The sequence below is a fragment of the Spermophilus citellus genome, assembly GCF_964194105.1.
Source record: "Spermophilus citellus genome assembly, chromosome: 6".
NCBI lineage: Eukaryota > Metazoa > Chordata > Mammalia > Rodentia > Sciuridae > Spermophilus > Spermophilus citellus.
In genome coordinates, this window is record NC_138187.1 from 125,816,602 (window position 1) to 125,844,036 (window position 27,435).

The 27,435-nt window shown below is 42.4% G+C and overlaps 1 protein-coding gene across 2 annotated transcripts in view; it reads right to left on the reverse strand.

The window, feature by feature from the left end:
* Positions 1-5,586: 5,586 nt before the first annotated feature.
* The window catches only part of HHAT (hedgehog acyltransferase), a 311,192-nt gene continuing 289,343 nt past the window's right edge, over positions 5,587-27,435 (reverse strand). For both annotated transcript variants that reach the window (XM_081298856.1, XM_081298857.1), the window contains one exon: positions 5,587-6,970. In XM_081298856.1, coding sequence (XP_081154982.1) covers positions 6,879-6,970 — 92 coding nt within the window. In that variant the 3' untranslated portion in view covers positions 5,587-6,878. The remainder of the gene's footprint in view (positions 6,971-27,435) is intronic.

A 27,435-nucleotide genomic window follows, 5' to 3' on the forward strand; every position in this document is an offset into this window, starting at 1 on the left:
TGCCTATTAAGAAATATCTACCCCTGCTACACCACCTGCCCGAGAGCAAAGATGCTAATGAAGCTCTGAAGTCCAGACCTGCTTTGGGAAAGAGCTTCAGAAATACATTCTAGTATCAAAGTGAGATAATGACGGGAAGCCCAGACCCCTCAGGGGGACTCTGCTCATCTCTGGACTACAGAGCCTACAATGTAAGTTCCTGGAGGGGACAGAACACCAGGAGTATGGTTGCATCTGCATTTATTGTCCATTTAAGGATCTTAGAAAGTTTTTTTTTTTTCCATTGAAAAAACAGTTCTAAATGAGCCATTCCTTTTTTCCTTTTGATGACGTGTATTTGGCCACAGGCTGCTTTGTGCTACCTACCTAACTCTTGCCAGGATACAACTCCGCATTCCCAAGCAAGGACTACAAATCTCAGATATCACTGACCTGCACCTTCCAGCAGAAACCATCTGGTGGCTGAAAAGAATTAAGGACACCAAAGGTTGCTAGGGATTAGACCCAACATTTAGACTTCAGGAAAATTAGAGATATTTTTACAACAATATTTTTCATTTTGGAGGGGACAGGCATCCAATATGTTGCACCGTTGTCCAGTAAGTGCTGGTTACCTGATCTCTGCATATTTTGAATGTCATTCATGGGGGAGGTCCTGCCCCTGTCACTTAGGGCTGCCTGTTGAACATACTCTTCTTCCCTGCTGATGGGTGTGTGGGGTATAGATTAAGTCTGAGAAACAAGATGATGTGTTGGTTCTTGGTAGAAAGTACCAATTCCAGCAACATGTGCTGCCATCCCACAGCCCACAAAGAGTTGTTCTGCTGGATAGAGGCAGCCATTTGGTTGAAAAGCTCTTGTCTAGTGCACAATTAATGCAAATACTTGATTGCATTAATGCAGTGCTACATCTGCTAAAAAGGCTACAACATGTCCCGAGTGTTTTAAAACTGTGCTCATTGTTTTGGAAATACATTTATTGCTTTTGATCTCTTGGGCCCAATTCCTGAGTCCTGTTTTACACTTGACCTCCTGGATCTTCTGTGTTAATAATACATCAGCTCCTTTCCTAGAATCTTCTAAAGTGGAAGTAGCTGGGCAAGGGGCAAAAATACACTTCACCATCTTACCCCATGTGTCAAGCTTTATCTTCCAAATCTTAGGTGTAAAGTGAAAGTATTAAGCCAAGTTGGTGTGAGGATGCTGTCAGAACTCTTCAGGAATACTAATTGGAGAATATTCTTATTTCCACTTGCTGCACCAACCAAATCTCACATACACTCTAGGACATTTTAAGAGCCCTGGTGGTGATAGAAGTTGCTGATATGCATTTGATTAACAGAATGTACTATGTTTTGCAATAAAGATGTTTAGCCTTAAGACCTTTGAATGACACTCCAGTTGTGATGGAGCTGCCAATGCCCCTTCCTCTCCTCTCTCTTACTGTTGCTTAAAGAGGAAGTCCATTGAGGGTACACTCTAACCCCGGGATACCCTCTCCTCTAAGTCATTGTTACTGCCTTCTCACTTGCTTCAATAAGAATTACCTTCACCAGCTCCTCCTCAACCCTGCACCAGGAGGAGAATTCACTCTCCGTTTAGAGCCAACTGCAGCCATCAGAGAAAGCTTAGTTTTCTCACCAAAGGTGGTGAAAAGTTTTGATGTCTACCCCTGCCCCCACACTTCAAGAGCATCAATGTGAATTTACCTGAAGCTTAAATGAGTTTCAAATGAAACTTCATTCTCATACAAGCATATCAGACTTATTCTGGAACCTCTAAAACTGTACTTGTATACTCTGGAGGTGCCCCCTCTGCCTGCCATTCAACTTTTCTTAGACTCATTGTCTCTTTGTCGGTGATTTCTGAGTCATCCAGTGCATCCATTAGTTGTTCAATGACAAGTTCACAGATCTTGTATCAGGAGATGAACTCCTAGTATGTTAAGGATGCAACCCCTTACCCGAATGAATGTATTCTCTTCGTATTCAGACACTGTATGTATGCATCAGTTGGAGACTGTCCACATTTCATTGCAAGGACATTTCTACTCATGAGCAGTTCATCATTCTGGGGCTTCTCCTTATATTAACGATCTTTCCATTGAGTCCTGCCAAATCCTTTTTTGGTATTTTTTTTTTCCTTTGCCCAAATGAACATGAATAAGCAAGTGCAAATAAGCTGATACTATTTTTGTGGTCAGCTGAGGATGCTGCCAGGAACTCCACCGTATATCTGCAGCTTGGGAATGTTAAGAGGAACACACGGGCCCCTCCCTTGATGATATTCCCTTCAACATTTTTAAACAAGCACAAATGATATTTGTAAAAAAAAAAAAAGTTTAATTTTATTTATTATGGTAATAAACTATTTTATACATGATGCTTGCTTTTGCCTTTCCTTATATAATAATAAATCATTGAATTGGGCGTTCTGACCTAAGATGATAGAGCAAGGATGGCATTTTCTATTCCAAGACGTGGTTTTTGGAGAACTTAAAATTCTAGAGACACCAAGGTTGTGTCAAAGTGCTGCTTCGCCATGTTGTCTTGAGGTAGAGCTGCATTTGCTTTATAAGTGTATAGAGATCACCTTTAAAATGTGTCTTAACAACTTCTGTTGCTATAAAAAGAACTTATAATGAAATTTATAAAGATAAGAAATTAATTAAGGCTCACAGTTCTGGAGGATGGAAGGTTCTGGAAGTCCATGACAGGATGGTCACATCTGGTGAGGGCCTCATACTGCTTTATAACATGCTGGAAATTGGAAGGGCAAGTTGGTATGGGCCACCAAGACAAGATGAGGCAGGCTTGCTTTATGACAAAAACTAACCCAGTTCCACAATAAAGGTATTAATCTCTCTTAACAATCTAATCGCCTCTTGAAGGTTCTGCCTCCTAACTACGCCACAGTGGCGTCAAATTTTAAGCCACAGCAATTTGGAACCACTGAAATTTGCGTGACATGTTAATTTAACACACTGAAAGTTGAACTCCCACTGAGAAGTTACCTTCCAAAATGGATGAAGGGTTTATAACTCAATCTTTCTAAATGACTCAGTGTCAATAATACAAGTTCTGGACCTTGCTCTACTTCACTGATAGCTTTTGAAGCTATTAAGATGAAGACTTCTTACTCTAAATTGGCCTACACACCAACACGATTTCAGTTCTGCTATAATTTTAATAGGTATCGTTTCTTGCTCATGGCAAGACTCCACAATATTGCCAATCTGAATTCTTATTTAATACCCAATGGACTACATCTCAAAAATGGCACTTCTGTTTTAACAGAAAATATAACTAAATTCAGAGATGAGGCATCTATGACATACAAGCTAAACTCAGGTCTCTGCTTCATCTCCTAATGCCATAATATGAATATAGTACTTTTAATGATTTTCCCCAGTCTCTATTAAATTACCCTGCATAATATCATAATGAAAATAATTCAAGGGTGATATTAAAATTGCAAATGATTGACATTAATCTCAAAAATGTCACTTAATAGATGCACTGAACATCACAATTTTTTAGTTGTTCTTAATGGTGACAAAATACTATCTTTGTGAATGACTTTTGTAATTAGTCAAAAGGACTAGTAATATAGAACACAGATATTACATTTTGGGTGACAAATGGGGTTGAACTATTTTTAAATGAAGACTTTTTTGTTTCCAAATAAAACATTTCTCTGAAGAAAGGCCTCAGAGAGGCCCGTACTGAGAGTACTACACGGTGAAGGCCAGCACTGTTGATAATCTGGCTTCTCATGTTGGCCACACTGAAGCAAACCCTACAGTATGGATCTGTACTGGTGTGTCTGTTTTAGTCAGCTTTTTCACTGCTGTGACTAAAGAACCTGACAAAAACAATTAGAGAAGGAAAAGTTGATCTGGGGCTCATAGTTTCAGAGGTCCCAATCCACAACTGACTCCATTCCTTGGGGCTCAAGGTGAGACAGAACATCATGGCAGAAGAGTGTGGCAGAAGAAAGCAGCTAAACTCAGCTCACAAAATACAAACTCCAAAGGCAAACCCACAGGGACCCACTTCCTCCAGCCACACCCTACCTGCTTCCAATTACCACCCAGTTAACCCCTATGAGGAGATTAATATACTGATTGGGTTAATACTCTCAAAACCCAATCATTTCACTTCTAAACCTTCTTACATTGTCTCTCACATGAGCTTTTGGGGGACACCTAATATCTAAACCATAAGAGTCAGCTAAATGCAAAAGCATTATATTACAGTTCACTTCTGATATTTAGTCTAAAGTAAAGTAAGCACTCTCAAATTCTCTAAGAGGATCTCCCATTTCTACACTCACACTAAATTGCTATTCTCCTAGTACGTAGATCTTCATATGTCTGATACATTTCTCTCTCTAGGCCTGTGGTCTTTAACAGAACAAAACATTCTGTGCTGTCACTTCCAACAAATTAATCTGAAAACAACAAATTAATCCATGAAAAAAGAAGTATTGTCATTTCTACATTACAGTTGGGGATCAGGAAAAGGTTAAAGAAAACAGTAGTACTACATAACACATACCCTGTTTAACCAGGCTTCAAATAGAGTTAAACACAGTAATCTTACTAATTACCAAGAACCATTCTGAATCACAGCATAAATACTTTTCTCTTTTGTGGTTCCAGGAATTAATCAGAGTGATAGAGGTTTCACTGACCTTCAGGTGTCTTACTTCTCTCCTTGGGCGTCATCTTGGCAGTAAAGTGCAGAGCCAGGTCTTGCCCATAGAGCCAGGTTGAGGTCAGAAGATCCTGGGGCTGGAAGTGACCCTGGGACATTGTCCATTCTCTTCCCCACACCCTGTCTGAAGTTGCCCAGGGCTAGTGACACATCTGATGCTCCTCAATTGAACAGCTCTGCATGCCCAGCCACCTCAAGGGTCTTTTGTTTAAAGCAACTCCAGGATTTTAATTCATATCCATAAAAAAAGTATTGTCATTTTTACATTACAGTTGGGGATCAGGAAAAGGTTAAAGAAAACAGTAGTACTACATAACATACACTGGTTAACCAGGCTTCAAATAGAGTTAAACACAATAAGCTTGCTAATTACCAAGAACCATTCTGAATCACAGCATAAAAGTAATTCAGGATTATTACTTTCAAACACATCTACTGCCTTGTCCAGGACAGTTTACTGATTGACTAAATGTGTTTTTATATAAATGGTCTTTTTTGGAAGACCTCAAATCTTTTGTTTTACATACCTACATATATTAGACACTTCCCAACAATCATTTTTGTACTTTTTCTTAGCAAGCCCTTTCCTTCCAAGTAAACTTCAGCCACACTCCTTCCAGGTGAACCACAAATCCTGACTCAGTGTTCCTCCAAGTTCTACTGCATTCCCTCAGGCTCATTCCTTCAATTAAAACCTCTCAGCACCCCGCAATCTCCTGCCGTGTGTCTTCTCCTTTACCCAGCCAGCTGTGGAGTCTACTGCTGCCAGGTCTGCCAGCTGCTCTGTTCTGTCCTGTTTCAAGTAATACATTGTGCCCATGCCAGCTCATCAATGTCTGGTTCCCTCCCATCTCTCTTCCAATCAGAGCAGCTAGGAAGAAAGGGAGTCAACAAGATAACTGGTCCTGCACTTAGGAGTTTAAGTCTCATCAAGTTGATAACCACAGCCAAGACCCAAGGCAATATCATATAACAAATGAAAGACAGTAGCTAGGTTCAAGTGAACCTTCACCTGTCACTCAACGACAATTCGTGTACTAAGGATGTTACTAATTCTCCCAAAATTAGATACACTATAAATTCAAATTGTAAACCTTCAATGTCTGTTCCACAGATAAATCCAAAATCAAATAAATTTTCTAAGCTATCTACCACTTGGATATTGGTAGCCTGTCCAGCATTTTTTTCTAGAGTTATATAACTGCTAAGATTTTAAACATTTTTCTTAAGAATACTCTAATTCTAGAAAAATCTGAATTTTCTATGTAACACAAAGACTCCATTTTATTTGAATCAAAATGGGGCAACATACACCAGCAAACATGAACTACTGAGTAGGATGGTGACTGGGGACCTGAGTGGAGATGGAGACCACAGGATGCCATCCTCACCTTTTGTGACTTGCCCAGTGTCACCCAGCTGTGGACACACTGATTCCCTGGTTTTCATATTGCTTCTTTATTAGAAAACAGAGGAATTACCATGTTTATATATCCCTGCAAATCTCAGGAATGAATAGGCAAAGGTAGATTACCCTAATGAAATTCAAGTCATGGAGCTCCTTGGGTATAGACTCCCTAGAATGCCACAAGACTGCCTTCATCTTTGCATAGGTCATCAGAACCAGCTGTGTCTTTGTCACCTCCTTGCTGAGGAGCTGATGTGTGGAAGTCCAACTCTGCTTCTGGTTCTAGAGCCCACAATGTAGATCATGGGAAAGAAGTCACCAAAATGGCGGTAAAATGTTTCAGAAATACTATGCAGTGGAGGACAGGCCTATCACTAGTCAGGATTTCTGTGCTCCATCAAGAAATATCCATTCCAGGTAATTCTTGGTAAAGGCGAAAGAACTCAAAGGGTCAATGGGGCTGGGTTCTAGACCAAATTGTTGCCCTGTATAGCTATGCAAGATGATCTATTGCCCTGCACTTCAGCTTACCCAACAGGAAACTGACAATATTTGGATAGAAAATTTCTTAAGACCCAGAAGTCAGAAGATAGTCTGGTTATAAAATTTCTATGAGAGCTTAAGCTGCCAGTCTTGAAGTGAGGTATCTTCAACAGAAGATGAGTAGGAGATAATCCCTTGGAGATTATCTTGGAGTAGGAGGTCACGGTGAAGAACCATTTGCTTTGGATGTTGGCCTGGGCCTGGTGGCACTAGTCCATGGTATATGTCTGTTCCCAGGCAATGCCCACATGGGAATAGCAATACAGGAATCCCAGGACAGAGAGGGTCACCCACGGCCAGCCTGTAGGGGGAGAACAGAGATGGAAGAATGGTCAGAAGTTTGGGGGCAAACTTTCCCACATGGGCAAACTGTCCCCTGGGGAGAAGGCAACATGAGAAACAGCACAGGCATTGTTGTACACCAGCTCTTTAGCTCCTGAAAGTGCTCTTGTTGGAATCCCAGTAAGCAGAGTCCCACAGTCCAACGGGCTCAGTATAAAAAGACAGGTGTCCTGTGACAAATGCAAACACTTAGAATAGGGCATGCTTTTAAATAATATATACTTAGAAGACTGAAGCTTTAGATAATCAACCCCCCCAAAAAAAATGTTCCTGAGGCCCACAGTATATCTCAAAATATAGATTGGCCATTATATTGAATTGAGTGACATTTGTATGTACACAGAAATCGAAACTCCAGATTTAACATTTGATTTCAAGACTCAAAGCTTTTAGTGATTCCTTCTACAAATATTTGTCTTAGAATATCTTTTCTTCATCTTTTAAAATTAATGTTTCTGCTGAGCATTTGTTTTTAATGATCCTCATGTCTTCTACATGTTTCACTTGTTCAAAGTTTGGTTGGGGATTTTGGAGAACATGAGGGACCAAAATCAAAAGACTCTGTATTGTGTTAAAGGTACTCTCATTCCATCTTGGGAAAGACAAACACACAGTAGGATTTATGATTCAGTTTCCAGAGCACATTTAAACTGAGTCAGTTGGGATGAACAATAGTTTTCTGGGGTGGAAAGGGACAAGGACAAACTACCAGAGAAACCACCCAAAATGTGACCATCAGGCCATCCTAGGAAAGGGCAGGTAGACAGGCAGGGATAGAAATATGAGAGAAAATGTAGTACACATACACAATGGAATATTACTCAGCCTTAAAGAAGAACGAAAGTATAGCATTTTGTAGGAAATAGATGGAACTGGAGACTATTATCCTAAGTGAAATAAGCCAATCCCAAAGAACCAAAGGCCGAATATTCTCCGATATGTAGATGCTAACGTAATATGGGGAGTGGGGAGGCAACCCTAGAAGTTCACTGAATTAGACAAAGGGGATTGAAGGAAAAGGAGAGGAGATGGAAATATAAAGAATGAACTGGATATACATTTCCTATGTTTATGTATGAATCCATAAGCAGTGTAACTCCACATCATGTACAACCACAAGAATGGGAAGTTATTCTACATGTATGTATAATATGTCATAATACATTCTACTGTCATGTAAAACTAAAAGGAACATATAAAAATTTTTTAAAAAGAGGGACCCATTCTGCCTGGGGGTCCTTAGATGTCTCTGTGGCTCAGACATAGAAATCAGGGGACTTGTCAGCACGAGCTCCTCAGTGGGCTCAAGGTACTGGATGAGGGGAGAGGGCTTGGACACAGGAAGCACTCCAGGACTTCAGCTGTGTTTGGGGTGAGACATCAATGGGTATTTGGTAAACAGAGAGCCCAGAGGCCAGCTCAGAGGTGGGCAAATAGGGGTGTTTCCTGCACAAAGCTGGGCCTAGGGCATTGCACAGCTATGCTTGACCACTATCCTCCTAGTCTACGTGTAAGAGATGAGCCTACACGTAGACTAGGAGGAGGAACAGCCCCAATACCAACCAGAGGTGAGGTGCCATCACATTTAGTGTGCGCCATATGTAGGCCCTGAAAGATCTCCCTACTCTTACTGTATGTATATGCCATCCAGTTAAAAGACTCAAAACCCTACCATACTATGCAACCCCAGTCGATACCAGCTTTCCCAGGAATAAGAAAATTAATGAAAAAAAAGTTCTCTAGTCACTTTTCCACAACCAACCAACCAACACTTCATGTCTGGCCCTGTCCTAGACCCTAACATCACCCTCTTTTTGGTTGCCTATTTGCACAAGGTTTGACTGAGGTAGCTGCTACCCAAGTACTAATGTGACCCAGGCAGGTGGAAGTGGCCTTTGGGCAGACCCTCCTCCCTCTGGGCTCAGATGAGGACAGAAGACCAAAACTGAACAGCAAATGGGATGGGCCGTTGTTCTGGCAACTTTCCCAGAGCCTCTATGATGAGCAGTCACACAGCCTTGTCAGTCATCACAAAATGATGGTGTCAAAAAGGGTTCTGTTGTGACAAAGAAACATTGACCTCTCCCCGGCTTTCCTTGCTCAGACTTCCATGATCTTGCTCCTCACCCAGCTTCCTATTTTCCAACCTTCATTCCCAACACTGAGCAGCCCCTCAACACACCCCAAGCACATGTGCATGCTCTCCCCCCCGACCACTAAGATGACTCATGCAGCCTGATAAACAGTACAGCACTGGTCAAAGGAAAAGAGCCTTCTTAAAAGGGTGTTTTAGAACTGAGACCCTCTACATTCTCTGTACATTCAAGGTCGAGTCCCTAGAATCAGTGATACGTTTAACTTCCTACTGGGTTTTTGATACCCGGACAAAACAAGATCTAAGTGAGTGATGAGTTTTAACAGATCATACCTCGGCAGCATTGAAGGTATTATGAACAGGTTGCTAGGAAGTCAAACCACAGTTGCAAAAGATTGGGTAACATAGTTAAAATGGATTACTTAACATAGCTAAACACATATAAGTATGATGTATGGCACAATAGTCTCTCTCAAAAAGGCTAATGTAGGTGGAAAGAGTTAATAGGATGTAGATAGTTGTATAATGATACAGGTAATAGGATAACAAGGAATTTTTCCAATAACTATAGCTAATGAGCACCAGGTAGGACACAGAGGGAAATAACTAGAGCTAAGAGAAATTAAGCAGTAAAATTTTACTTGAAGTTATCTTGACTCAGCAATGTTCTGAGCAATTAAATCAGTCTGAAAGACCTGGAAAGGCAGAAACTCAGATACTGAAGAAAAAGATCATCATCACACAGGAGTACAAGAAGTCCAAGGGTGTGTCTTTTGTAAAGTAAGGAAATAATCAGAACAAGAAGTCTGATGAGCCAGGCACAGTGGTGAATGCCTGTAATCCCAGAGGCTAAGACAGGAGGATCGAAAGATCAAAGCCAGCCCCAGCAATGGCAAGGTGCTAAGCAGCTCAGTTAAACCCTGTCTCTAAATAAAATGTAAAATGGGGCTGGAGATGTGGCTCAGTGGCTGCGTGTCCCCAAGTTCAATTCCCAGTATCCTCCCCGACAAAAAAAAAAAAAAAAAAAAAAAAAGCTGATGAAAAACTTTGTTTAAAACACAATATTGTCAATGAAACCCACCATTCTGTGTAATTATTATGGACCAATAAAATGTTTTGAAAAACTTACAAAAACAAAACATACCAAAGGCAATGTTGTAAGATGGTGCAGCCACATTATGGATATTCCTTAAAAAAATTCAACATAGAATTACGAAACACACACCCCAAAGCATTGGCAGAGGAACTGGGAAAGACAGTCGTACACCAATGCTCACAGCACAATTATTCAAAATTTCCAAAAGGTAGAAGCAACCTAAGTGTCTATCAATAGATGAGAGGATACACAGATTGTGGTATATATGTACAATGAGATATTTTCAGCCTTTAGAAAAGGAAGTAAATGCTGACCCAGGTTACAACATGAGCGAACCTCGAAGATATCACAGTAAGTCAGACCCAAAAGAAAGAAGTCCATAATTCCACTTGCGTGACCTTCCTAGAGTAGTCAAATTCACAAGCAATTTCCAGCCAGGATCTAGAAGGTAGAGAGGAATGGGAAGCTAGTGTTTAAAGGTTACAAAGGTTTAGTTTTGCAAAGTGAGAAAAGTTCCAGGTATGGTAGATGGTGATGGCTGAAAAACAGTGAGAATATACTTCAGGCCCTTGAACGGTACCTAAAATTGGTTAAAATCCTATTTTTTATGTTGTGTACAATAAACAAAAATTATGCTAAAAGAAGCCCTTAACAAAATAATCCATTTACATAAAATGCAAACTCATTTATAACCACACACAAAAAAATCAAAGGTTATGAAGAGCTGGGTCAGAGGGAGAGGGACTGCAAAGGGACACTAGGAACCTTCTGTGATGAGAAATATTTTGTATCTTGATTGCAGGAATGGTATTTACAAGTGGCAAATTCATTCTGTTGCATGCCTCAAATGGATGCCTCTTACTGTGCATTATTTAATTTTTCATAAAGCTGACATTAACAAAAGGTGGCACTGGGACCATGTTAGCTTGTGCCATTGCAACAAATACCTGAGAAAAACTTACAGGAGTAAAGATTTATCTTGGCTCCCATTTTCAGAGGTTTCAGTTCAATGTCAGCTGACTTCTTTGATTTTAGGCTTCTTTGCAGTGAGGCAGAAACATGGCCAAGGGCATAGCAGAGAAAAGCTGTTCACCTCATGGCAGCCAGGAGGCAGAGACACACACCAGGGGCAAAAAATATCCTTGCAGGGCATGCCCCCAATGACCTACTTCCTCCAACTAGGTCCCACCTCCCCCAGAGCCTATTCACCTATCAATGGATTAATCCACTAATGAGATCAGAACCCTCATGATGCAACCATTTCCCCAAAGTCCCTCCTCTGAACACTGCTGCACTGGGGACCAAGCCCTCAACACATGAGCCTTTGACTGATATTCCAGATCTAAACCATAAGAGGAACGTTAGCAAATCACAGACTTGCAGCATTGGGGTACAATGTCCTGGGCCGTTTATATCCCCAAAACATTCAAACAGAAATTATAAGGGAACACAGTTTTTTAAGTGATGATGTGTTTTCACTCCAACTCCCTCCAGACAGGGGGACTGAGTTATAGGACCAAATATTGGGCTCCTCTAATCGTGCCTTCTTCCACTGGGGCCTTGAAAGAGGAATAGGAGAACCAAAGGACTCTTTCTTTTTTTAAATATTTATTTTTTTTTTAGTTGTAGTTGGACACAATACCTCTGTTTTATATTTTCATTTTTATGTAGTGCTGAGGATTGAATCCAGGGCCAGGTGAGCGCTCTACCACTGAGCCACACCCCAGCCCTGAGGACTCTTTCTTCACTATGCAAATCAGTTCAGGAGGAGGAAAGCTGTGACCGCTGAATCAGCACAAACTCCTATCCCACGAAGAAATCAATCCCTCCTAATGGGAGAGGAGTTAACAGAGTTGCTGAATTGTGTAGGAGCCATCAATTACCCTATCAAAGGTTCACTCAGCCGTCATGTTGGGCAATACTCCTGAGGCCCTGACTGCCATCTTGGCTCTCGCAGGGCTTTTTCAAAGGCCATATCCTACTGTTAACCATTTCTACAAGAAAACGGCTTATAATCGGCTTATGAACAGGCTTTGCAGGGACGCCTGCTTCCTGCCTAGCTTCTCAGCCATCTAGCATCAGAGTCTCTGTCCTCATGAAAAGAGTTTACAAAGACTAAGCAATGTACTGTAGAGTTTACAAGGGTTATGCAATCTTCGTTACTTTTCACAACCCTCTGAGGTAGAAATTACTGTTCTCATTTTAAGAGGGAAAAGTAGAGGCTCATGAATGTAAATAACTTATCACAGACCACACAGCTAGCAGATTCCAGAACTGGGAGAGGCTCTTGATATGAGAAAAGGGATGATGTCTGAGGTCTCATGTACCTGCTCCTGCATCAGACCCCCAGCTCCTGGCATGCTGGCTCAGGTCTTGGAGACATCCCCACCGTTGCCCTGACATTCTGCACCATCCCGCCAAGTTCACTACCATCATCCATTAATTATTCAGATAACTTTAGGCACACTGCCTTTATTAAAATCGCTGGCTCCTGACAGCACTTTACGTTTAACAATGTTCAGATATGGAGAGGGGAATTGATAAGGTGCTTTATTTAAATCATATTTACTCCAGTAGCTGTAGCCAGGAGATATTCTGGAGCCATGCATCAAATAGTCCTAAGCCTAAAGTCCTTCTACCAGGGCTAATTGAGAGCTTTAATTTTAATAAAGCAATAGGGCAGGAACCTTTTCCAGTCAGAGGGCTGGCTCCCTTATTGAAGGATGGACAAGGGGAGGATACAGCTGCCCAGATTTCTAAGCCTATAAATTGGTAGGCCTATTTCTAAACAGATGGGGATATGGACAGATATTGAGGAATGGGCTCTTGATACTTTAGGATTCTACTGAAAGTTTCTGACCTTTATGTAAGTTACAAACCTGGGACTCAAACCCAGGCTTCTAGGCCTGAGTTTTCAAAAACTCTGCTCTTTTATATCCCGAGAGAGGAGAACTAGATGGTTCTTGTGTGTTTACAACTGAAGCAGGGAACCCTAAAATAGTCTGCACCTGCATCACTGGGAAGGCATGCTAAACCCAGATTACAGGGCCCTACCCCAGAGTTTCTGATGCAGCAGGTCTGGGCAGTCCTGAGGATGTGCATTTCTAACAAGTTCCCTGGTGATGTGAATGTTGATAATCCAGGGGTCACACTTTGGAAACCACTCTTCTAAGGGGAACCTGAAGAAAGCCAAGGGAAGGGCTTTCTAATGACAGACCTTGTTAATAGACTGCACTCTCATGACCAGAGGAGATTACTGAGCATTATTTGTTGCCAAGTACTCTGCTTGGCTCATTTCAGTCCTACAACCTCCTTCTCAGGCAAGTATTGTTAGCTCCATTTCTCAGTTCTCACAGATATGGAAATTAAGGCTCAAAGGAGTGAAGTCACTTTCCCAGGGTCTAACAGCTAATTGTCATCAAACTACACTTGAGCTTGAGGCTGTGTAACTCCTTTGGCCACCAAAGCTCAGGAAATAGTTGTTTTGGGTCACCTGATGGAAAGACTCAAACCAGGTTCCTCTGCCTTCTAACAGGTCTCACTTCCTTTAATTCCTCAGCCTGTAAATCTCCTGCCATTCCCCTACTCCTGGTGATCATCTCATAATAGGCAGAAGCAAAATGTTTGTTTCTCAGACCTCAGCCATCACTAATTCACTTGGGTCAGCCCACCTCCTGGGGCCTCTATTTCTCTACGTAAGGGGACAGAAGCAGCATGGGTGGGCATGCTTACATTCTTTGTCTTGGTTACTGCTTAATTTAGACCAAGGGCACTGCAGAGCACGTTCCCAGTACCTGAATGACCCTTTATTAAAATTGCCAAAGCACAATTATTTGCGCCCTGATATTGGCTGATACTCCATAGGGGATTCAGCAGGGAGATGAAGGAAGCAGGTAGCTGCGGTCATCCTCAGGGAGCTTGCTCCATTCTGCACAAGAGTCCCTTGCTAGGTGCCATGTGCACATTGTAACCAGCACCAACAGTGGTCTTTAATAAATCACATTGTTCACAGTCAATTTCACATCCTGATGAAGCCAACCTCCGCCACATTTTTCATCCTTCACCCAGCTCCCCCTACAAGCCCTGCAGGGAGACACTTGGCGAAGCACTCACTGCCATCAAGTAAAATCATTTCACATGAAATTGAGGAAGCGGGAAGAATAAGCCAGAGCCACTTTTCTTATTCTGACAGCACAAGCAGAAGGTGGTACTGGAAAACGCACATTTTTTCCTGTCTCTCTAGGATCAATGGGGACCTATTTCCCACAAAATTGTCCTCTGCAGTTGACGCCACAGCCCAACTTCAGCCACTGGGGCCAGAGGCTGCACAGTCGGAACATTTTTTTCCACAGATGTTTCTCTTCTCTAACTTGGGTTTCTAATACAGCCTAATTAGGACTATGGTTCATTGGTAATTCATGACATGCCATATAACACAGCAGATGCTGCATAGCAAAAGAGCTAAGAAAGCCACTTTCCTCAAACAAAGGGGCAGTGTGCTGTGAGTCAGGCCCCTTACTCTGACAACCACTCACCCACACCTGTATAGCCGTCCTCCCTTATCTGCAGGGAGTACATTCTAAGACCCACAAGGGATGCCTGAAACTGTGGATAGTACTCAATCCTACATATGCTATTTCTTATACATAATACAATATTTAAAAATTAGGTGCTGTAAGAGATTTACAATAAAGACAATTATAAATGTACTGTAATAAGAGTTATGTGAATATGGCATCTCTCTCTGTTCATACTTTATTGTCCTATATTCCTGCTTCTTGCGACATGAGATGATATAATGCCTACCTGACAAGATGAAGTGAGATAAGTGACATAGATATTGTGACATGGTGTTGGGATACTATAGGTCTTTTGACGATCCATCACAAGGAGGATCATCTGCTTTGGGTAATCGTGGAGTCATGAGGATGTTGGGTAGGAAGCATGTACAGTGTGAATACAGTGAACAAAGGAGTAACTCATGTCCCAGGTACAAAGCAAGCTGGCACAGGATTTCATCATGATACTCGGAACAGCATACAATTTAAACCTAGTGAATTGTTTATTTCTATAATTTTCCATTAAGATGTTTGGGATGAAATTGACCACAGTTTACTACAATCTCAGAAAAAATACATCCAAGATGGGTCTATTGTAATTATGAAGCACCTACTGCGAGCTTAGCATTTAGACAGGCAGCCTCAATTCTTCTTACAGGCACAGTCTGCACCTTCATTTGAGGCCTTATCAGAATGCCACTGAAGCCCGAGGGCAGACCAGGAACACCAAGCATTTCACCCATAGAATAAGTTCACTTCCACTACTGCTCTGTGATCCAGACATGGAGATGATAAAAGGCATGGAGGAAACAGGAAGGAGACAGGATTCCAAGTCTGAGTAGGCTGGGATGATAGGCTGACACTAATATTTAAGATAAAATTGAACAAGATCAAAAACAGTTGAACTTATTAGCACTTTTTGTTTCCAAATCCACCACACAAAGGTGGAATTGGGAAAGGTCTGGAACCATGTTACAGGAAGAGTGGCTGATAGATCTAGTGACATTTGCCTGGAAACACAAAGACTATGGAGAAGCGAAAATGGCTGACCCCCAAACAAACAGCTAACCCTGGAAGAGCCGAGAAAACACCTGAGCATGCAGAGGACAGGGCTAGGAGGAAGGAATGGGGGCAAAGGGACACTTTGCCAGCTGAAGCACTCTGGCACTGAAGCCAACCCAAAAGAATGAGTTTCCTGTTCCTGGGGGAATATGGACAGGGACAGGATGGCCAGTGAGCCAGAACACAATGACAGAGATTCTTCCTTTGGACCAGAAGTAGAACCGGATCTAAGTGCCTAAGAATCTGCTGCCTTCTTCCCAGGTGACTGGGACCAGGACATGCATGGTAAATTGGTCAATGAAGAAACATATGCATTGTTAATTCAGAGTACTCATTTAGGAGACTGCCAAGGCTTACTTCAGATAACTGAAAATCATGATTGTGGCAAAGACCATGTACAAGAAACCATACCCCATATGTCCATTTGGCCTCCATTTTCCCAGCCTGCAGGACACTCGGTCAACTGGCAGAAGCGCTCTCAATCTAGGCATCATCAACTCCTGTGGATGTGACTTGGAGGAAGAGGCATCTGGCATTTGCTGACCATGATCACCTGGACTTAAAGAGACAGCAGTGCAGAAACACATCCACTCACCCAATTCCTACCACCCCCAAACCAATCTGCCAGGAGTGGAAAAGGGGTGAGGGGGCAAAGAGAAAGAATAATGTCTGAACTTTGTGTATATCTGAAAAGATGACATCAGCAAGTGCATCTGACATGTCCCTCTTCTAAAGCTGTTGTGAAACAATTCCAAATTACTAAACTTGAATTTTGAAGCAAAGAACAGAACGCTAAGACCAAACTCCCAGCAGCAGCAGCTGGATGCTCCCAGAGCTCTCAGAAGCCACTGTGGGTTATGAATGCCAGACACCACTGGGACGAGGAAGGGAATGTTCCTGCCTGCTGTCAAAGATGGCTTTGTTCTTACCTTGCTGCACCCACTAGCTGTGTCTGCAAAAATCTAGTTTGCTCATCAACATACTGAGAAGCATGATCGGTTTGAAAGCTGGAGGTATCAGGGAACAAGACTTAAATATGTAACTATCTTCCAGTGCTTGCTGCCAGGTTAGTCAGGCCCACTCCAGGCTCGCCCTGCTCCTACGGGCTAGTCACAGGCAGGCTGGCTGTGTCTGGGATTCAGCTGGTGGCCAGGGTTTCTTTGGAGAATACCGAGTCCATTGTCTCTTTGGTGTTGATTAAATACGTGAGCCTCCCCTTGCCTTCCTCCAAAGGAACTTGACAGAAGCACAGAACAGTTCTGAGTTCAGAAAAATATAGTTTGAACTTTACAAATGCTATTTGGAAAAGGCAGCTCATCTCCTAGGTCCTGGAATAAGAAGGGTGTGGGAGATGGATGAGAAGAGTGTCCTAGCTCAGGGGATGCTATGATGGTGGCACTATCCATAAATGCCCCTCCAGCCTCTAGCTCACAGGCAGCAGGGTGCTTATCCCGCAGGAGCAAAGACCACTCAGGCAGTCCTGGGCATCAGGAGGTGGCAGCACAGGGACAGGTCAAATGAATGTCAAGATATCTCTGCTAAAGAGGAATCAGAATGGCCCAGGGATGAAGTAAGGGCTCTTATGTCATTGTCCAGGGGAGGGAAATGACCCCATAGGGCCCTCCATCAAAGTCACCCACTCCAGAGACCAAGGGCTTTGCTTAGAGTCAGAGTTGCTGACACCATAGCTGCTCTTCCTCAGATTAACCCACAGCAGGAGCATAGGTTATGAAGCCATGTGGGAGCATGGCTGCCTGGCCCTGGACAGTAGCCATGGTCACTGCTGTTGTCATCTCAGGCCACATGGGAATCAGGGGACTAGTGGGGGAACATAGCTTAGCTCAGCCTGAGAATAAGTAAAAGCTCATGCACATGACTGTAGACTCAAACAAGGCTGACCAATTCCAAGCGCCACGCCTAACCAGCAGCTCTGTCACACATAAGCCACTTCCAGGAGGTCTAGAAAGGGTCCGCTATTTGGGCATACAAATAAACCAACATTCAGCCTGGAAGAAGGCCACAAAGTCACATAGAGAGGGAATTACACTTATGCCACATCACTCCAGATGACAAAATGAGACCGGCAGGTAAAAGTTTTGAGAGGCAGATTTTCAAGAGGTTACTACAAAAGACAATCTATAGTGGTTAGAGCCTACAGATGAGCGGGCACCTGAGTTCCCAGCACTCGGCTTTGAGGAACTTTGAGCAACTCTTCAGTAGGAAGGACTTCCCGAAAAATGTCTGCCTCTGATGGGAGGCTCCTCCTTAGGCCCTTCTGATTCTAAGAGAGTATAGTCCTAAAATATTCACATCCCTAGTCATCTTTCCTTCCCCAGGGAAGTGCATAATAAGACAAGCTCACATCCTGAGGGACCACTTGGTCAGGAGGGGGTGGGGGTGTCCCATCCTGGAACAGAAGGCAGTGTTCCAGCTCACTGCAGCAACGTCAGAAGAACACGGCACAGTTTTAGTGACGTACTTATGAGGCTATCTACCTGACGTATACAATGACTCACACACTTTTTTCAACTAAGGTGACAAAGACATTTTTGTGCCTAAAAGACTTCACTCTGAAGGAACACTGTGTTCCCCTTTGGCTCTCTGTTCTGGATGATGGCCCCAAGGGTGGGTCTGCTGGGGACAGCAGGCAAGTATTGCCAGATACACCACACCACACCAGCTGGGGGTGGTGCCCCCTCATTCCTTTGAGGCCCCCCTAACTCCTTGGGCAGCCTGGATTTCCTAATCCTCTAGGAGACCTGGCAGGAGCAAATACTGGGCAATCTGAGACACACTCACAGGGAAGTTTTGTTTTGTTTTTTTTTTTTTCACCTGCGACTGTGCTTGGAATCCAACACCTGGAGCCAGTTGATCACCGGGGCAGAGAAGACAATACAGAGGGTGGAGGAGAAGTGAATCCCAAGCATCTGAGCAAAGCTATTTTATGTTCCTGGAGTATGTTGGCACCACTTGCCTCCTTGTACTGCCTGTTCAGAGAGCAGTGGGACAGGAAGGCTGAAATTCTTCAGAATTTTTTTTTCCCAGTTGTTTATTCTCTTCTGGTAGCATCTACATGGGGTTAATTATTGGCCTCCAGGGAAGGGGTCTCAGCTGCTGCAGCAGCATCTGGTGGATGTTTGTGACCTCAGAGCCCAATATTTATATGATGGACTCCTTGTAGGGTTTCCAGATACTCCCTCAGTTGTGGGTCACTTCAGGGCGTGGAACCAGCCTTCCATCTGCTCTCTGATTTTGCTCAAGTGACAGGCAATGTCCGCAAGGGTCAGCTATGTGGCCTGGATCTATCCAGTTTTTCCTAATGATGTCTCAGCACCTGGAGCTTGAGGTCATGGCTCCAGAAGAACCTGTGACAGTCCCCCTCTGCATGTTCCTAGTCCACTTCTGACAATACACATAGGTCAAATGCTAATTTAGGCTTGGAGAAGCTTTGCATTCAGAGCCTGCCACCGCCCCTTCCTAGAGGCTGCCTGATATCCACAGGGAAAATGTGGCTCTGTTCTTGCCATTTGGCTGGGAAGGATCCGAGATTAATCATTGTTGTGATTCTTATCATTGAACATTTACTGAGCTCTTTCTATGTTCGGGGCACTAGGTTACATTCAGGGGATACCAGAGAGAGTAAAAGGCTGACTTACACTGAGACAAGAATTAGACATGAAAAGACAAATCATGACCCCAGGGTGTTCCCAATGTGAAAGAATGAAAAGTTGCTGTACCATTTCTTAGCTTTCCCCGTGTGCTGAGTGCTATGCCAAGGGTTGGGGGTCTGGAAAGAGAAGAGCTGGCTTCTGAGAGGAGGGGGCTGCAAGCACACAGGGCATAGCCATTTGTGGTGCAGGCTCCAGAGAACCGAGAGCCTGGCTGGTGGGAGAACAGTGCTAAGGAAACATGGAGATGAACGCTCTGATGCTAGAGCAGGGAGATTCCACTTTCTAGTAGTTTCATCTACCCTTCCCTCCACAGGAGACAGCCTGCCTTCAAAGCTCCTGTCCTCTTCAGGTCTCCTCCAGCAAGACTTAGAAAGGACCAACAACTACCACCCCCATTTCATCTACTATTTTTTTTGGGGGGGGTGGTATGGACAGGTAAGGCATAACATAAATTCCAAAAGTTAGGGAAAAGAAATGTCCTCCCACTCCCACAAATCCAAGCCCTCAATTCCTCTCTCCCTAGAGGTTCCTTTCTGGCTCCTCATTTGTCCTCCTAGATATTCCATGCACAAAACTATAATATATAACCTTTCATTCTTAAATACATATTGTACTTGAATGCAAATGCCACAGATACTATTGGCTGTGAAAAATTCTGCTGAACGTGCCATCATACATTTACTCAGTGGCTTGATACACCTGTGTCTATTCCAATCTCTTGCTCTTATGTACAAGAGTATTCAATGCTGCGTTACTCATATCTCATTTCATACATGTGAAATTATACGTGAATGGTAAAATCCTAGAAGTGAAATTGCCAGATCACTTTTCATAGGTATTGCAAACCATTCTCAAGAAGAGTCGCCACTTTATATTTCTGCCTGAATGTAGGAAGGGAAACTGCTAGATCTATGCCAACCTGGGGCAGCACATTGTCACACTCTGAATTTGCATTTTTCTCATTAAGGGGGAGGCTGAGGTGCTGGGTGCAGTTCAGTGATAGAACATGTGCTTAACATGTGTGTAAGCCTGGGTTCTATTTCCAGCACCAAGGGTGAGAAAAAGAAAACAGTTGAACATCTTTCCACTTGTTTCAGTATTTCTTTTTCCCAGGAAATATTTGTTTACATCTTTTCCCCATTTTTCTACCAGTTTGGGGCTGTTTTCTTACAGTTTGATAGGAGGGAGGCCATTATTATGGTGTTCAGCATGGACGATGTTCTGCAATAGTCTACAGGATAGTGAGGAAAAGGGCACTAACTCAGAGGGGAGTTGACACAGAAGGGACATGCCCAGCACAGTCTGCTTAGCCAGGAGCTGGCTGCGATGGCCAGGCAGCACGAGTGCTGTTGGTGTGCACAGCAGGAATTTATGCAAAGAAAATGACAGGCACCTGCTTCTGTCCTCCAGAGCAGCTCTAGTTTTTCACCATTTCTTAAACCTCATTAACTAAGGAAATAAAAATGAATTTATGGCATCACGATCTCTATAAGGGGTTCACAGTGAGCCAGGCAGGACTTCCTCTGCTTTTACTCTATAGGACCCTTCAGCTGGAGAGCCAGGGACAAATGTCTTTAACCGCCTTCCTTTCCTTCCTTCTCCTATCTATCCATTCCATCAACCCACCAATTTAATACGGACTGGTAGGGCAGGCAAGGCCTTTCTCGCTAAACCTTTTATGGAAGTCCCATGATTGAGCCAGTGAGATAAACCCAGCATGTCTTCCAATTATTTCCCCTAGCTCTTCACAGTTAGGTCTTCCTTCAAGTTTAAAGCAAAACATGACAGACCACAACAGGGATTATACTAATTAGCCTCAGTCGCCCCATCTAGGGGCCTCACATTCAGTGTTGCTTTGGGACTCGCATCCATGAGCCCCTTTTCTGGGTTTCCCTCTTTTTTTTTCCAACCAAGTCCTTGAGATCTCCAGGGGGAAGTCCAGGTGCCTATTTTATTTACTTTAAGGCCCAGGTTTCCCATGCTCATCTGTAGATGGTCTTGGACCTACCACTAAGATGTTTAGGTCCTCGATTCTGAACAATTTCTACTGGAATAAAGGAGGTGGGAAGAGTGGACTCCCTGCTGCCAGGTCTTATCAGTGTTCCTCCAGTGCCGGAGGCAGCAGTACCCCCAGGTTCCAGCTTCCACTGACGCTCAACCTCAGCAGGAGTCACCTCCTTGGGGTCTGACAACCAGCCATACAGCACTCCTTGGTCCAAGGTTCCAGCACAAGACAAAGCACCCCCTCAGAAATCTGAGTGCCACTGCCTAGGGTCCTCTTCTCTAAACTTCTAGATTCTAGGAATCACATCTCTGTCTCCCCCCCAAATCTTAGGGAATGTCACTATTTTCTACTCTTATTAATACCTGGATTGTGTCAATGTGTCTTTTTGTTTCTTCCTAATACTAATATTTCCCCTGTATTAGATGCCTTTTGTTTGAAATAGCTAGCATAATCTTTGTTTTCCAAGCAAGACTTCAACAGATATATTGTCTTAACTTCCAATTATAGACCGGAGGCTCAGTGTTCTTGTGATAACAGGAGGACCCAGGGAAGTAGCAGCAATAATTATGCCGAATCTTGAGAGATGAGTACTTGCCATTTACAGAGGAAAGTATCTGTCCTCCAGAGCAGCTCTGAGTTGTATCTGAATCCTCTTAAATGTGTTTAAATTAGTTGTCTAAATTCCAAAGCTACCAATTAAAGGACCTTGTATTATACTTGCCCTTATAAATGAAACTAAAAAATAATCAGACTATGTTCCCTTCTGTTAGACCCAAGGAATGCACTAATAGTTCAAGCTGATAGAACCTTTAAAATAAATTTTTGAAAATTCCTTCTATTTCAGCATAGTACCTATGACGATGAACCACAAAGAAGAAAATAATATTCAATATTTCCATACATGGGGCCAGTTTCAGATCATAGAACTTGTAGCCCCATACAACAAAAATAATGCCAAGCTCCACTACTTGTTAGCACTACACACCAACTTCTGAGTCTTGACTTAAAAATGAGGATTATTAATTCCTAACCTCAAAACCATGAAAATTAGAGCCATTTGATTTTCTATTATCTTAACAGGGTGCCCAAGTGAAAACGAGTAAGGAGCCTAAATCCCAAGTGACAAATTTGAGCTGCATCAGAAAGTTCCAGAATTTAATATTCTAGTCCTCAACATCATACACACTAAAAACAATTTCATTCCCCTTTCTACTAGGGAGGTAGGGGCAAAACTCTAGCAAGAATGTCCTTTAACATTTCACAATTCTAAGGCTAAAAAGATTTTCTTAAAGCCTAATTCTTGCCACTGAACAAGCCCATCTTTTAAACCCAATGATATGAGTGGCTTACACAGTTAAGGAGAAATAAGCCCTGAATACACTCTTCCAGCATGAACATCTTGCCATTTTGTTTTCTCTAACCCCCAAACTAACTTCAAGCTGATTGTACCACATAAGACAGGCCAAGGTCATTCTTATCTCTGATCCCCAGATAGCTCCTGCAGGGATGACATGTCTGCAGGCAGACATCTCTCATACACAGCCTGAACCGTGTGATGATGGTTCCAAGCAGCCCATCTTCACAAGTGAAAATATCCTGCATGACTACATCCACTATCTCAAGGTCCTATTTGTGCACAAAGTTCTACCTCAACCATTAGCATGATTAATCATTGCTGCATTCAGAGTGACTAACAGCACTGTGCTAGGACTACCTTGGTATAACCCACACAAGCCTATAGAGCTTACCTCCTTAGAATCTGACATGCAACCATGGCTGACTTTGCGATTCCCTTTGCAATGATGTTATATGCTTAGACTCCTGAGAAATCAGTCTATATTCCTGAGTCAAAATTCTTAGACATGGGGAGGAAAAGGGTCTATTAGGGAGCTAGAATGTGATTCCAAACACTATCTGAAGACAGCCATGCTCAACTGAGGATAAGCCCTATGTATGGACATATACCTAGAGGTATGCTATATTACCCTTCTACCATCCTCAAGTATTTGCTGAGGCCAAGATTATACAGTTGGGCTGATTCCAAGGGTTTAAATTATAGGAAGCTGTTTTCATATACACCAATTGGGTTATTTAACACAGAATTCAACAGTGCTGGATGTCTGAGGCTGAATAAATTATAGAATCATTATGCTGAGAATGGTCTGTTTTTAAAAGGCTCAATCCTGGTGTCACTTGAACTGAACCACAAATCCCCTGAACATTTCTGCATGCCGGCATGTTAACTCAAACGTTCATAATACAAGCTATTTTTGCATAATGCACACTCAGACCTCCATGTACTTTTCAAATTAATCCTGCATTATACATTAACACACGCACAATACACACAGCCACCAATTTCTCTATAGAACAAATAAATCCTTACCTAGAAGGGGAAAAAAATAAGTGCCAGAGAATGCATTTGGTGCCCAACATAATCAATCAGCTTTCACATTAAGTGTATATGGATATAGGGTCTTGGGATAACACCCAAATAGCATTGAGCAAGCAGACTGGATTTCAAGGGCAAGATTTAAGATCTTTACCAATGAGTGATGAGCCCAGAGCAGGGCAATAGCAGAACCTTCTCCCCACCATCAGCTCCACCAAGTACACTGCTGGGGAGGAAGGGCCTGAATACTAAATGCATGGCTTCAAGTCTCCTCTAGCCAAATATATGGCGACTACATGCTCATACTAGTCCTCTGAAGATCAACAAAGCAGCACTCAATTGACTTGAATGTTTTTATCTGTGGTTGCAAAAGTGGTACAGATGTGGAGAGAGATGATGTCACATATGCGCCAAAGGGCTGAAAAAGTTATCCCTCACCTAATGAGGCTTTCTGGAGAGAGCAAGAGTAGACACTAAGCCATTCAAAACAGTTTAAGCAAAGGGAGTAGGGAGGTAGCTTTGGTTTATACTGTAGTTGGGACAAGGCCAGAGTGAGCAACAGCTGGGTGTGCATGGTTTGAACTTCTGCTTACACCAGGGAAGGATCAAGTCCATTTTCTTATTGACTTGCCTGAGGTAGGACCCAAGAGGAAGAGGGGGCAAGGCTTAAAAGCCTGTCAGCTGTCAAAGGTCAAAAACAGACTCATTATTTCAATTTCTATACTTTCAATTGCCATTGGGGATGTAAAGCCTAGTCTGAGATTTACCTACTGTGTGACTCAACCTACCTCAAAAGGAATCCTCATCAGGAAAAGCTATATAATGCTTTAAATAAATGATGTTATATTTAGAGGAAACTGGCTTAATGCCTGTACATAACAGATGTTCAATGACGGTTTCTGAATCAAAATCTGGAAATTTAAGAAGAAAAATATTTCTTCTCCAAAATTCCCCATTTACCCTCAGATTTTTGTTCTTGTGAACACCAGAGATCTCAATTCTAGTAAGCTTCTAACTCTAATTTACCAGAGATCCAGGGACAGGGAGTGGGGAAGAAAGGGGAGTGGAAGGGGTTATAAGGCTGGTAGAGGTGGGAAGCAGGGAAGGTGGTGACCAGGGCATTGCATCAAGAGAGACCCCCAGGATGTGCCACACATTTCAGTCCGAATCCTCTCTACTGGTCACAGTGATTAGGTAGGTGTCCTGGTTAGAGGAAAATGTTCCCAGTGGAATGGGGTAAAGGACGGGAAATGGCAGGTACTGTGGGTTTAATTATGTCTCCCATATGTAAAAGATGAAGTCATAAGCCTTAGTACCTCAGGATGTAAACTTCATTTGGAAATAGGATCTCTACAAATAGAGATAATCAAGTTAAGATGGGGGTTATGCTCAATTAGGATAGGCCCCAAATCTCGTGTCCTTTGTAAGAAGGGAAAACAGGGAGAAGGCCATGTGACAGGGCAGACTGGAGTGACCCAACTTTAAGTCAAGGAATAGAAAGGACCGACAGCTGGCAACATTGCAGGAAGAGAGAAAAAGGATTCCACCCAGAGTCTCAAAGACAGCGAGCCCTGCTGATGGGTGCTTTGCCTATTCAACTTCCAGCCTCCAGAACCATCTAAGCCACCTGTGGGTGGTTCTTTGTTACAGCAGCTCTAGGAAGCTAACATAGTAGGGAAGAAATCGTCCATGATTTTCATTTTTCTTTTGGGGGAAGATTTTGGGTGTAATTTTACTCAAAATTGGAATAAGTGGGATGTTACAGTGTTTTGTTTTAGAATAATGAACTGCACATCTGTATATACTGAATTAAATCTGTTACTAAATTCTTCAAAATTATTTTAAAGGTGTGTATTTTATATGTATAAAGTATCTGGAGTTGATGCTCAATCCTTTTTTCTATTCCAGGGCTAATCTTATGGCAAATTTGCCAACAAAAGCTAAAGATGCATTTCTCCAAGCTGTGCAAGCAAAGAGAAAATGTCAAACGATCATCTCTGGATTATGAGATTATAGTTCATTTTCATTGTCGTTTTGTTACTTTAAAATCCTCCACATTATAAGAAATATTTTCAAGAGGAACACATTTTTACTTTCCAAGGGATATTATTTTCATAAAAGCAATGAAGAGGATGCAATGCTTTCTAGCATAGGAGTTTGTGTCTTAACTTTTGATCCTGGGTTTCAAGGATATATTCATAGAGACTTGTGATCAGACCTAAAATGATTAGGATAGAACACATAGTGGCAAGAACATGTATTTGATCCTTCAGAGACTGGGAAAAAGTGAACTTACCCTGCCAGTACAAGAGGCTCAAGCCAAGGAGCTTGTGAATAATTTTTTCCCTGATTTAGTTGACTAATATAGTAAGTTCTTACTTTCAGGAGTATTTACAAACAGGCCTTAAAGTCCAGCTGTTTCATCTATTAATTGTCTTATAATAAAAATTAAGTACATTTAAAAGTAAATGGAGTGTTCTGGTCCCTCTATGGAGGCCCATACCCATCACAACCCCCATCTATTGCTACTTACAACCAGACAAAAAATACATATCAATTACTGAGCTCTCAAAAAAAGCAAACAAAACTAGGATATTTTGGAGCAATCAAAATTTGGAGAAGCCTAGTGATTTTCCCACCATCTCTTCTCTTTTTTTCTCCAGGCTATATCCAAACAGCAGGCAGCAATTGTGGAAAAGCAGGGTGAAGCAACAAGACGGGGACTAAAACTCAAACAGGAATCTTGTCTTTCTGGCCAGAGAAATCTGTAAAAAGAGGTCCCTATGAACTGGAGAGAACCAGGGGAACCCCAGAGGGGAGTGAGTTGGCAAAGGAATTCTTGATGTGTGAACCCCACAAGTTTAAGGCTCATGTGTGACCTGCACAGGAGGGACACAAACCATCATTAGGAAGGCGGGGGCAACTGATCAACCTTTCAGTCATGGCCAAGTCCCTGACTAAACCCTGATTTGTACAAAGCAGACCCAACACACCATAGCAAGACTGAACTGAGAATAAAAGCACAGAACTTGCAGTTAGAGCATTTCATCTGGCTTAGGTTCAATCTACTGATGGCGGAAGTAACTACACAATGCGTACACTTGACCAAATTCATCACATAGTATACAGTACTAAATGACATTTTATTGTATGTAAATTCTATCTAAATAAAGTTGATTTATAAAAGAACAGTAACACATGGTAGCATCTCCACAATAGTAAAGGTAAATCTGGGAAAGACAGCCAGGTATGATGAAATCATATCCTCTCTGCTAAGTTGAATGGCTTTGAACAAATTCTTGAAAGTAAAAAATTTCCAAGAGGTTCATCTATGAAATAGAAATTATAATAACTACCCTTCTAAAGAAGTTTTTGAGGACTAAATGGAGTAATATAAGCAAAAGCTCAGGCAAGTGCAATTAATAAATGTTAGAGGATTTTTGCATCCAAATGACCACTTGAGGATATGGCCTACAGTTATATAGAGAGCCTTTATCACAGGCAAAGTCTGTTAGGCAGATCCACATACCTACCTCAGGTTTCT